The sequence below is a fragment of the Chelmon rostratus genome, chromosome 12 (assembly GCF_017976325.1).
Source record: "Chelmon rostratus isolate fCheRos1 chromosome 12, fCheRos1.pri, whole genome shotgun sequence".
Lineage (NCBI taxonomy): Eukaryota > Metazoa > Chordata > Actinopteri > Chaetodontiformes > Chaetodontidae > Chelmon > Chelmon rostratus.
Window position 1 is genome coordinate 7324369 of NC_055669.1, and position 13068 is coordinate 7337436.

The 13068-nt window shown below is 43.1% G+C and overlaps 1 protein-coding gene across 1 annotated transcript in view; it reads left to right on the top strand.

The window, feature by feature from the left end:
- The window catches only part of gpr158b (G protein-coupled receptor 158b), a 53648-nt gene that overhangs the window by 19222 nt on the left and 21358 nt on the right, over positions 1-13068 (top strand). The window contains exons 3-5 of the mRNA XM_041949750.1: positions 2548-2650; positions 7221-7432; positions 8284-8352. Coding sequence (XP_041805684.1) covers positions 2548-2650; positions 7221-7432; positions 8284-8352 — 384 coding nt within the window. The remainder of the gene's footprint in view (positions 1-2547; positions 2651-7220; positions 7433-8283; positions 8353-13068) is intronic.

Sequence of the window (13068 nt, forward strand, 5' to 3'; positions counted from 1 at the left end):
TTTTACAGCTAAACCAGAATAGCTTAAAGGATCCCCACCTGACACAGTTCACATTTCAGAACAGTACCCGTGAACTTCAGTCAGTCAACAACTTATGAGAAAAACGCAAAAAACAAGAGGTGAAGTCTCCGAGGTGTAAAGCTCACATCTTTTCTTCCAAAAAGTGGAAACATGCATCACAACTCCCAGGCCTGCTCGTCTTCACTGGTGCAACACCCGAGCAGTGATTTACTGTATCTGTTTATTCTGTCAGCCACTTACACTTCAGTTCAGGCGTTTATACCCTCTGCAGCCCAGCCCTCCTACCGCCGCTTCCCAGTTTAGAGATTTGGGGCGGTTTGTCAGCTTTGAAAAACAACTGATCTGTGCTGAAGTTCAGCGAGGAAGCTTTGCAGGAAGCTCAACCACTAAAAAAAATAAAGACATGAATAGAAATAAATCCCATCAAAACTGAGATGTAGTTTAAGGAGAGCAAAGCCGAGCAGTAATGATCGTTAATGTTCACACCTCCTGTCCCTTTTGCATGTAATGGAATTAATATTACACCAAAGCCCCTATACAGCATTTGGTTGTTGGTTGTATCTGGTTTCACTTGATGATGAGCTACTTCAAAAAGGTAGCACAGCAAAAGCAGTTAATTTCAGCTAAATGAGTGGTGTGACTACAAGGATGGGAGCAGTGGGAATAACCCTCTTGGAACAATGTCCCAAGTAATAACAGGAGGTTTTCTTGTTCTACCTATTCTGCTGGCACTGCATGTATGCATCAGTAGTATAGCTGGAGGCGGACGTAGCATCCAGGAGGAGGTTAGCTTAGCTTAGCTTAAAGGCTGGAAGCTAGGGGCAACATCGAGCATGAAAGTTCAAATACACACCTAACAGAGCCTATAAAGCAACAATGTATGGGAGCGTATCTATGTTCCCAGGGTCCTACATTCCCCAGTTCAATATTCTGTTAACACACATCAACACAACTTGACCTCAGAGCCTGGGAACAGAGGGTAGACTCCCACTGTATTCCATTTGTTTGATCTCTACACAGACAAAATGTAAAAATGAGGAGTTGTGGTAACCAAACGAGATCCAGCATGTTAATTCCTGAGCTTCAGAGGTGCTGATTGGTCTATTTTTGAACTCTGAAGACAGCCAGGCCAGCTGTTTCCCCCGCCTCCAGTCTTCTCTAAGCTTATTGACTCCTGGCCCCACATAAACGCAATACAGACATGAGAACGTATCGATCTTCTCACACAACTCTCAGAAAGAAAGCAAATATTTCCCAAAATGTCAAACTGTTTCTTCACCATGGGCTCAGCTTTGAATATCAGAAAAATAAAAAGAGTCTATGAAGAGTCTATCACTGATTAATGAAGTGTAAATATAGTCCTGCTCTCCACAGCAGCCATCCCAGAGGAGATACACTGTTTTCACCGTTAGCATGCAATGTAATGCACTATTGATGTGCGTTCATGTCAAATTTATTGCAGCTTTATTTTAGCACAGGGATATGTGCATTCACATGAGTGTGCACTATCCACTACTGGTGCCTGTGTGTGCGTGTCGCTGAGTGTGTTTCCGCTCCAGATGGTGCGTAAGCCCGTGTAGCTCCCACAGTTATCAATGCAAGCTGGAATTATGCAGACACGCTTTAATTCTGCAAACAAGCCTTAATTCTTAATTTAGATATTAATTAGTTTCCCTGTTACTTGGCAAAGCCGTGTGATTTCCCTCGACGCCAGGCATGTTTATAACTGGGGCGTCTGCTGCTTCACGCTGCAGAGAAGCATGTAGATGATGTAGGAGACTCAATAACATGATTGAAACAAGTTCATTAACTGAGACCGCAGCTTGAAGGAGTGTGATCAGCAGCAGACAGTTAAAAAAACACACAGGAACTGTATTTAAACCATCTTGTGATGTCTGTAATAGCCACTGAGACCCTGTATGATATTCAAATTCTGATTTCTGAGTCTGTCAAACACTGTGGTCTATGTTTAGTCTCCTGCATTATAAATGTTACAGCATTCACCATCAGTAAGCTGCACTAATCCCTTTGTTAGTCACCATGAATCATCCAGATCTGGACAGTGTTTTCCTACAAATGCAAATACACCAGATAGCTCATATTTACTCAAGAGGCATGTTGAAGCATGTTGTGAAATGGCAAAAATACTGATGAACGTGTGATTGGAACAATAAACACAGCCAGAATTATTGCAACCTCATTCTGGTTCATTTTCATTTCTGGATGAGGTAATTGGTTTTTATTAATGTAGGCCTGCAACTAACTATTATTTTTGAGCAATCTGTAGGTTATTTTCTTTCTTTTGGCCTGTAAAATGTCATTAAATAAATCATTTAAAAAAAATCAATCATTTCATAGAAGCAAAACAGAGTCACGTTGGCTGAGTCACCATCGTCGCTGATCATCAGGTTATTTCTTCTTCATGCAGCTTCCTCCTGTGATGTTCCTGTTGACAACAACCAGAGCGTCTGAGCACCGATCGTTGTGTTAATCTCCGCTTGTCTTTGTCTGCATTCTCTCTCCCAGTGCACTCCCATCGTTGGCCATGGATTTGTGTTGGACAAGTACAAGTGCCAGTGCAGGAGAGGATTCTACCATCCAAGCCGAGTGGCACTCAATGGCTTTAAAAGTAGGTTACAAATCCCTCTGTGATATAAAAATACATTTTACAGCAAGCTGTCAGATCAAAACTTTGAATCTTTCAAAGCAAGCTTTCGGGATTTACGAAAATAAAAAAAACAGGCTCTTTTTTTTTCAGTTGACAGACTCACATTTTGTTTGAAATTCTTCTAATGTCTTGAATGGGTATCCTGGGGCTTGTGAGGTTAGGAAAGCTCAATCTTCAGTCAAAGGATTTTGACTGTTCTTATTGTGGAAATGTCTACTATGTTTCTATTCTGAGCTCTAGTGGAGCCACAGGTGGCGTCTGAATCATAGACCTGTTGGATTATAAAGTGGTCGTGCACACAGAGAGCTCACCTTGGTGGAATAAACCTGAATCAGGCTCAGTCACACGCTAAGTGATCGTTCTAAGCCCAAAAACATTGAGTTACCGTTGTTGTTCACACGGGACATAACGGCAGGTTCACTGTTTGAGATTCTCGTCACTTTTGAAACAATGGTTTGATTTCATCCAGACGTAAACAGAAATTGTAGCCAATGAGCGCAGATTTTATCAGCATTAGCATGCTAGCGTAAGCTAATGCTAATGCTAATACTGAAGCTGACTTTTTAATATTCACAGCTGCACCCTGTGGAAGACATGGACACGAACATGTTTTTTTTTCACAATGGCATTCCCATGCTGGTGTTTGTTGCCTCTGTTGGTTTGGTTGGTTTAGGCATGCAGAATGAGACGGTTAGGGTTAAATGTCACAGTCACAGCCGATCAGAGGCAGAGTAGGAGCAGGTCAACGAGGAATACAGGTGGGGAAAAAAAAAAAATTTAAAAATGCCTCTGCTCCAGAGAGAAGGTGACGTTACTCGAGATGACGACAACTTATGCTGCTGTAAGTGCAATACAAGCTTCCCAACAAGAGTAATTTATTCATGTAATCTGTCTGAAATTCACTTTTGCTTCCATTCAAATAGAACTGGATAGAACTCAAAACAGCCTGTCCAGAGCCAGAGAGGAGAAAGAGGGCTCTGAATTAATGAGTGCACATAACTTTGTAAGAAAAGTGTTCTGAGGGAATCACTGGGAAATAGAATGAAATATGGAAGGAGTTATAAAATATGACTCCTTTAGCTTGTTTTTGTCATGTACACATATTGTGTAATTTTGCAATTGGTTAAGATAAACACACTGTTTAATCTGTTCTATACACTTTTGCTTTTATATTTTTAGTTTTGTAAAAGTAAAAAAAAAAAAACATTTACATTCACAAAGCTGTGATTGGACAATCACTGCCCAGGGGAGGGGTTTAGAGAATATTCAACTGATATTGTCTGACCTACATATCTGGCTGTCGCTGTCACATTTCCATTGTGTTTTGAATTCAGGTGTGACAGACACAGTGAATAAGGGCTGAGAACGTACAGTAAATTGCACACAGCTTGGCTCTGGACCTTTTCTCCACTCGTGATCTTCATGTATATCCTCAACTTTGCCTCCCTGCTCGTGCTTTGAGTTTGAATGCCCGTATTCTGACACCTTGACTAAGAGCGCCGCAGTGTCCTCCGGCAGAGAGCTTGGCCCTGATGAGCGAGATAATCAAGCAACGGCGGTGGTTCTCATTCCTGACTCCAACAATACAGCGCCCCGAGGGGGGTGATATGCTAAGCTGGAGCTTTATTGTAATGCGGCGTGATGAGGCCTGTAGTCAAACGGCTCAGGCTGTGAAGAGCCTCATCTTGCAAACCCCATGCACAACCTGTCATTAAAAATCACCGCGGCTCAGACTGGGTCGCGGTAGCTGGCGACCCTGACTCCCTCCCCTGGAACCTGTCTGTTATTCCTCTTGCATCCCTGAAAACCGACTAGACTGGAAGCAGATTTTCTATTGTTCCCTAGCAACGGGAAAAGGAAAAGGACAGATATCAAACGGGAGACAGGTTGGAGAGAAAACAACGCAGCCTGAAATAACAAGTGAATTATTTGGAAATGTGCAGCAGAACTTCATGAAACATGATATTTGATCTGATTGTCACTATCTACTTTTTTGCTCATAGATAATAGAAATAGCTAAACACACTGTCCATAACAAGAAGGTAATGGTTGGTTTTGTTGCATTCAGCAGCTCATACAGAATGAATCAGACTGGCTGAGTCAGTGTGTGGATACACAGATATCTTCTAATCTTTCAATATTGGTTCCTTAATAAGATCTACAGTCTATTCTCCGGTGACTTACGACCTTTACAGTCCATAATTTTGATTTTTTTCAGGAATTGCTCACAATTTCTTTCTTATTCACAACTTGGAAAACCGTCAAGGATTGTGTGTCCTGCAACGTGTCAACCAGATTAAGGTTCAGCTCAGAACTGAAGGTGTTCGTACAGTAAGCGACTTCACAAATGTCACAAACACAGATCCTCTCTCATCCTGGATGCTCATAATGTCAGGCGTATGAAAGTCTTTGCTCAAAATACACCAGACATTGGATGCTTAAATTAGTTTAAAAACTCACATGAGATGACTGCAGTGTAAACAAGCAAAATGTCACCCAGAACAAACTGTGTCAATACTGAATTTAATAAGTTGCATTCATCAGCCACACGTGACGCATTCGCCATCCGCAGCCATCTGTCTGCTCCCGTGTCAGCTATCGCCAAGTGCCGCACTGAAGCTAAATGTCAGACTGATCACCAAAGGACTGATGAGCCAGACGAGCAGAGGCGCAGTTCATCAAACAGCAGTGAGAGAGAGTAACAGTGAGAGCTGCCTCACCTTAAAACAAAGGTTTATCCAGCTTTTCACGCTGGTCTCCCAATGAAATCTTCGTCATTTTGGTTTGTCGATGATGCCTGCCTGTGGACCATATGCTTATTCCACTGACTTGCGGGTTGGTTAGACTTTTGGCAAGAAATTCATGAGCATGAACGACAACACAAAACAGCATAAACTAAAAACAATCAACACAAGATAACAATGCAATGCGAGTATCTACTGCTCGAGTGTGTTCAGGCAAAGCGAGGCCTGCAGCAGCGTCAAGCAGGACACGTAAGAGTTAGGGGACTTAGTAACTACTGTCATGCAAACAAATGGATGGGAACAAAACTGCGGCAGCAGCTTTAAAGACTAGCAATCGCTGAAAAACACTTCCTTTGCTCTCTGGAAATCTCTGGAAGATCACTCCTGATAGGTAAGGGTGGCAGACAGAGAGGTGTGGAATCACAGTGAACATCTGGATGTGTGAAACTGAGTGAAGAAATGACAACGTAATGGCGGTTCTCCTTCTCTTCTTTCTCTTCCTTCCTTCTGCCCGCTCTCCATTCATTATGACGATGGTCTCACACTCAAGACCCCGACATGGTTAAAACATGTTATTTTGCTGGCAGCCAAGCTATTTCTAACAGCTTCTGGTATGAACCACGCCCACGTCTGTCATAAATCGGAGTCCAGATAGGAATACAGATGTTGTTGTGACACACACAGATACAGAAATAGATAGCACTTTGCGTCACACTCCTGACACCAGAGAAACTGTCACTGTGAATGTCAGTGAATGCATTAATACCATGAAGATAAACAGCTTCTCTGGGATTTACAACTGCAAAAGATAGTGGGTGGGTCGTGCGTCCTTTTGTTATCAGGGTCACCTCTGTCCTGTCTCTTCCAAACCCCTGAACACAGCGAGACTAAGTGGAAGAACAAAACCACTTTGCGTGATCAGTGACTGCATGAATGCCTGATAAATTCATCATCAGCTCCAACTTAACTTCTTTAATTCTTACCCCAGTTCTTCCAGCACATTCTCTTGCAATCGTGCACTACTGAAGCACTGTACAACTTCAGCACAGTGTTTGCATACTGTATGAGCTGTGGGACTTACAGAGGAATTACATGCTCATCAAGCATCATTTTCAAGAAGAGCTGCGCAGCGTCTGTGTGGTGAGGATTTAAACCGAAGACTGACTCCAAATCCTGCCGCACCAGACAAGTTGCAGAATGAGGAAATTATGTTTTTTGGCAGTCGTTTCTTTACATGTAATTGATTAAATTTAGGTTTCAGAGGCGCTTAACAGAACACGTCCAGTCATGCTAATGTGAGCACTCTCAAATGAGATAGAAAAAGTAATCTAGGGACAGATGTGATAAACCGCATCCAAGTGTGCCTCATGCTGGTTTTACAACAATTATCCAGCCCGGTTGATGACGGGAGGGGTGTCACAATATTTTATCCTCCTCTGCTTCATTATTCCCTCATCTGCCTAATTAAAGCCTGTATTCTTGTAATCATCACCCCCGAGACTTTGTGATTTATTTGATTTCTGCTCCTTCAAATTGATTAACTGAGCATTTAATAAGATGTCAGCCTGCAACAGCTAAACGCAAATTAATTACACTGATAATCCCTGAAAACACTCCAGTAAATCAGACCTGGGTTCTGAGTTGTGATTAGATACGCAATCTTCAAAAGGCTGTTTTTCATCTGTTAGAAGAGTACAAATGCTTTAGCTCTGCAGGACCAAACAGCGTGTGAACACTCCCAACATTTAGATTTCTGATTGCCAACTGAAGTGCTCTCGCGTCCTCAGGTAAGGAGCAAGGCTCTAACAGGGACGAGACCTCTGACGTGTCCAGTAAGTGCCTGCCATGCCGCGAGGGCTGCCCCTACTGCCGGGACGACACACCCTGCCTGGTGCGGGAGGATGGGGCCCTGCGGCTCGCTGTGGCCTCCTTCCAGGGTCTGTGCATGGTGCTGGACCTGGCCAGCATGGTGGTGGTCTACCACTTCAGGAGGAACAAGGTGAGGGGGAGCTGTGACTCTGGGCGTTTGCACAGTCTGCCAATAGAAACATTTCTAGAATGTGTTGAAAGTGTAAAGGTCTTGTATCTAAAAATGCATCTAATTTCATACTGCATGCATTTTACAGGAAACACCTCCAATCTAAGTGAAATGAAACACCATCCACCTATCCTTTATTGTTTTTTTCTTAATGATCACTGACATAATAAACATCCAGCACTATGTACCTGAGCTCTTAATTTCAATCCACACAGATTCACAGCAAAGTTGTTGCGTAATATCCACTCTGCTAATAGAATAAAGGGAAATAAATATGAGATCCTCACGGTGTAGGATAATTACAAGCAGTCCTCAGGCAAAGTTGAGTTGAATTTCTCCCCGTGTGCTATTTATAGACATTTGTGCTTCAAATTTCGCTACTTTTCTTCAGTTCACAAGAAATGTCCCTGGAGCCCTTTGAATTTACATAAGAAACATAAAACATAAGAAATCTTCTAGGAGGTCATGTGGGTAATTAAAGCCAACCCAGAAAAGTGCTGTCGTCACTCATAGTCTTGTTTCGGGAAAGGCAAAGCATAATATATATATATATATACACAGATACATATATTCCAGCCCTCTTTGTGCTTAGTATTTGCTTATACCTCATGTGTTATATCACAGCAGCATGGATCTTATGCACATACACAAAGCTGAGCAAAGACCTATAACTGATAACTGATAACTGATGAAAGCTAAAAGCCGCTGTTTTTCAACCTTTCTCCAAACGCTACGCCCCACATACATCTCCATGTCAATGACTGACTGATTGATGGAGGGTTTTCCTGTTGTTTCTCTTTCCTCATCAACAGAGCATCCGTACGTCCGGTCTCATTCTGCTGGAAGCCATCTTGTTTGGGGCGCTACTGCTCTACTTCCCAGTAAGTCCGCCTTCTGATATTAAATGCACCCACAACTGGCTCGGCAGCACACGCTCCTTGAGCAGCCACTCTGTCAGAAATGCAGCAGATGCCATGGCAGTCGCAATCTGATTTGATTAGTTCCACTGGAGTTGAACCATGATGTTGATTACCTGGCCGAGGAGTTGGAGGTGTGCAGCCTGTTGCTTGCAGAACTCAAAAAAAATGTATTGAGATACTTTTAAAGGAATGAATGCTGTTAGTGCATTAGCAATTGTTGTAGGATAAAATATCTTTGCACCTGTTAATCCCCCCTGCATGTGAAGGCAATTTCAATCCAGTGTTTACGGTAAACTACAGCATAGAGAGGAAATTACAGAATGTCAATACACTAAATGATGATGATGATAGTAAATGTAGTATCAAAAGTGGGATTTTATTTGATGAAAAGCAAAAGGACTTTAAAATGAGGTGAAGGCGGAGATATCGATACACATTTACCTGAGAAAAGCTAAATTCTACCAATAGAATTAAGCCTGGACCTCGTGTACAGAAGGGATTACTGTTCCTTATGTTCATAATTGCAGACATGCTGCCTCCCACTTCTTCTGTTGTGGCTAGATGCTGTTATAGTAGCTGCTTCTGATCATTGTCCGGACAAAAACAAAGGGTTGCACATCACAGTGTGACGTTATGTGTTATTGCGCATGGGCCTCTGCAAGCCTTTCTATCGTCTGTGTGTGTGAGCGGTGGGTGAGCGCCAGCGTGCATTGTATATGTGTGTATTTCCACTCGCGCACACAGCCCACAGTGCACCTGGAGTGCCGCGTCAGAAGCCCATCTTTAGCAGGGAAACAGATGGAAGAAACCTGAGCGCCATGTATCAGGGAGATCTGATGTAACCGGGGAATTCGCTCCCTTCAAACGCTTGCACACTCTGCCAACAGTGAGCCATTGCTCTCCTCAAACACGAAGCCCAATGGCTGGTTGTTAGCCATTTTTAAGAAGCAAAAAAAAAAAACCAAACCCAAAATCTGTTGAGAAGGAGCTTCAGAGCGCTCGGCTGACTCTTGGGATGAAGGTTTTGATCTTATTCTGAAGTTACTGGAGTGTTACCGTGAGGCAGATATTTACATTAGCATAGACGGCTTGTTGCAGCAGATAAAGGGCCCGAGGTTTTCTGGTTTCGCCCTTACGCGACCGCACTTTTTATATTTCTGCTGTGATGCTCAATATGGATTTGATTTTGCACCCATCCATCCACCCTCTCCCCCGTTCACCCCAAGGATAACTCAAGTACCAATAATAGCTCTCCAAAAATATCCTGCCGCTCTCTTATGTTCACACACTTGGATACACTCAAGGGTCTGTTCCTCCCTTCGCTTCGCTGTTTCTCCATCTTTTTCCTGCATTTCTTAGTGCCTTACCTGCCTGTCTCTACTGTTTCCCTGTCACCCGTTCCCTCATGATTTCCATTCTTTGCCCCTCTGCATGCTGCCTCTCCCTCTCACCTTTGTGCCTGCCTGCTCTCCTGCAGTCTTATGTTTGTTGCTGCTCCTGCTGCTGCTGTTTCTTTGTTGCTGCCACCACAAGCCTCCTCAGCTGAGCTCGGTGCAGCTGCTCTGTTCTGGTGCTCAATGCATTTTTAAACAGTCCATCAAGTTCTAGCACAACTTGTTTTAAAAATACATCTGCTGATTAATTGATGGAGGAGGCATGGGAGGTTGGATGCAAACCAAGAGGGCCACCTTCTCTTCTGGGCGATATGAAAATGTTGCTTTTTATCGTGCAGTCTGCTGAGACTTTGTAGTCCACGAGGGTAGCACTGCAGGAAGGGTGTGACACTGTTTGCGTCTGCCTATCTGTGCATGTGTGTGTGTGTGTGTGTGTGTGCAGGCAGGATGGAGGATGGATTATGAGTGTGTTTAAGGAGCTTTAAAACTTCTTATTTTGCTGTGATTGTGTGCATGTGCGTTTGTGCATGGATTTGCATTTCTACATTTATCTATGGGGGTGTAAGACACAGCGTGGCCTACTTTTACCTCTTATTCGTGGAGGTGATTTATTGTTTCTGTCCAGAAAGCTGGAAGGCTGGATGTTTGCTCAGGAGGCAAAGAGATGAAGGTGCCAGGCAGGATGCTAATCCTGAGCACAGGTTAGCAGAGAGTGAGACATGGAGAGGCAGGAAGGGAAGAGGAGGAGAGGACGCTGGAAGAATATTTGTCTGCCCCGTTTTTTGCGCTAATCAATATTTGTGTAATAACACTGGATCAAGTGACCGCAGGCAATAGGAGGGGGTCACTTAAAGTGACAAACCCACACAGACAGACAAAGTGATGTTGACATTTGTTATGTGTACAGCTTCTTGTGCTGCCCCCAAGTGGCCACAAAATCAGCGACTGCTTGTTTAAAAGAGTGGCTCAGCATTTTTGGAAATGCACTTTTTCGCTTTTTTTTCTGAGACTGAGATGAGAAGCTTGATACCAGTCTCATGTGCGTGGGTCAGGTCTGGAGCCGGGGGCCACTACCTGGTTAGCCTAGCTTAGCATCTCTGGAAACAGGGGAAAACACTTTGCCTGGCTCTTTCCAATTTTTAAAAACATGCCTTGCAGTTCCTCGAAAGTTGACTAACTCATTGTATCTTTTCTGTTTAATCCCACTGGCATGTAAAAATGCTAATGTGTGGGTTAAGCACTGGAGCAGTTCAGCAGCTCTCTACAGCATTTTTTAGATTTAAAGGTGTTGTTAGGCAGATTTGTATACTTTGGACACAGCCAGCAAACTGTTTCCGCCTGGTTGGAAGGTTTCTCCAAGGCTAATTGCTCCCTGGTTTGAGCTTCATGCTTAATGCGCAGACATGAAAACGATTTTATCCTCTCATTTCTTGGAAAGGAAGCGAGTTGGCATATTTCCCAAAATATTTGTCTCTTTGTTTAAAAGATAAGTCACTTTTCAGCAACACACATCACTGGTATTAAAGTTGTGACTCAGGTTAAGGTCGTCTTCCACAAAGTCAGTGTAATTTTGAAGAATTGCCTTTAAAATATGAAGGGATTAATTATTGGTAGTGATTTCTTTTCAAAACTGATACATAAATTGAAACCCTTTCTTTTAATGCACACCTGTCCGTCTTCCATATACCAACTCATTTGTCAGATCCTGAGCAGCAACGGCGTCTCACAGTCGGCAGCGGAGCATTAAAAAGGAACAGCTATAATTCCTGTTCTTGGGTATAAAATGGACTTGGCTCCCCGCTCTATTATGACCAGCATACCAATGACAGACTTTGGCTCTGTGAGGGTTTGATGAGGATTGTGGATGGAGGGAAACTGTTGCTGCTTTGCGCCGTGCTTTGACTGCGTGTCAGATTCTTAATCAGGAAGTGAGAGAAATGTCTGTGTAACAGAGCTGAGCTGAGACCGGACAGACTGAAGGCTGAAAACAGGGACGCTGTGACAGTTTAACTGCGCACTGAGACACACATCTTACCCGTCTTAAGGCTGCATTAGAATATAAAACCATGATTCGAAAAAATTAGGACTGTAAAACATAGAATGCAATCATTCGAGGATGCTCCTTTCATACCCAATCATGATGCTATCACCTGTTACCAATCAACCTGTTTACCTGTGGAATGATCCAAACAGGTGATTTTGGATCATCCCACAACTTTCCCAGTCTTTTGTTGCTCCTGTCCCAACTTGTTTGAAACTATACTGCTGACATCAAATTCAGAATATGCAGGTATTTACAAAAATCAATGAAGCTGATGAGGTTAAACATTAAATATCTCTTCTTTGTGCTGTTTTCAGTTGAGTATATGTCAAAAAAGAATTAGCAAATTCTCCCATTCTGTTTTCTTTGTTTTACGCAGCTTCTTTAGAATCAGGGTTTTACAACAAAAGTGATGATAAAAAGACGAATCGAGCTGTAGATTAGTTCACTGCTCATGCTACTGTGACATTACTTCAATACACCTACGCCGCGTGTCATCTTGAGACTCTTTTACCTGTAACTTGCCGAATAGCTGTTTAAGATGTCAGATTTAATATTTGTTCCATTTCATCGTGGTGTCGTCGTACCGAGCTTTTTACTCTGCATTTGGGTTGGAGGTAACATGCAATATAAACAATTATTCATATTCCCAATTAGACATTAGTTTCCCTTTTCTTTCAGTACATCGCACAGGCAGACTGCTACAGCCTCAGGGTTGGCTGGTTGTTTAGCAGCGTTTCCCACAGATGTTCTGCTTCTCTTCTGAGGAAAAGAGGTTACAGGTGCTGTTGTTACTTAAGCTTAATTACTCTGGATAGCTGCTCTCTCTCGAATGCCGAGGCATCGTAGGAGCTGGGATAAATCACTGGCTGTACTCCTCAGGGATGCATTTATCCTGCATCTGCGATCCATCCATCCATTAGCTACACCCACATATCCCGTTCAGTGTTGTGGGGTGCTGGAGCCTGACCCAGCTACGCCTCGGACAGGTTGCCAGTCTGCCTAACACGTTTACACAGACTTCATAGATGGATGATCTAGTCAAATAACAGGGTAAAAGCTTCAGCGCAGGTGAAGTTAGAAAATGGAAAAAGCTTTGGTGTCTCTTAGGCAGCAAGGTAAGTGGAATATCATCACATGTAATACAACAGGAAACTGGTCTAGCACGTCTTATTCACTGGAATTGGAGAAACCTGTTTGTGTCAGTCTGGAAGACTGGCTTGAAAATTATTTGGATCCAGC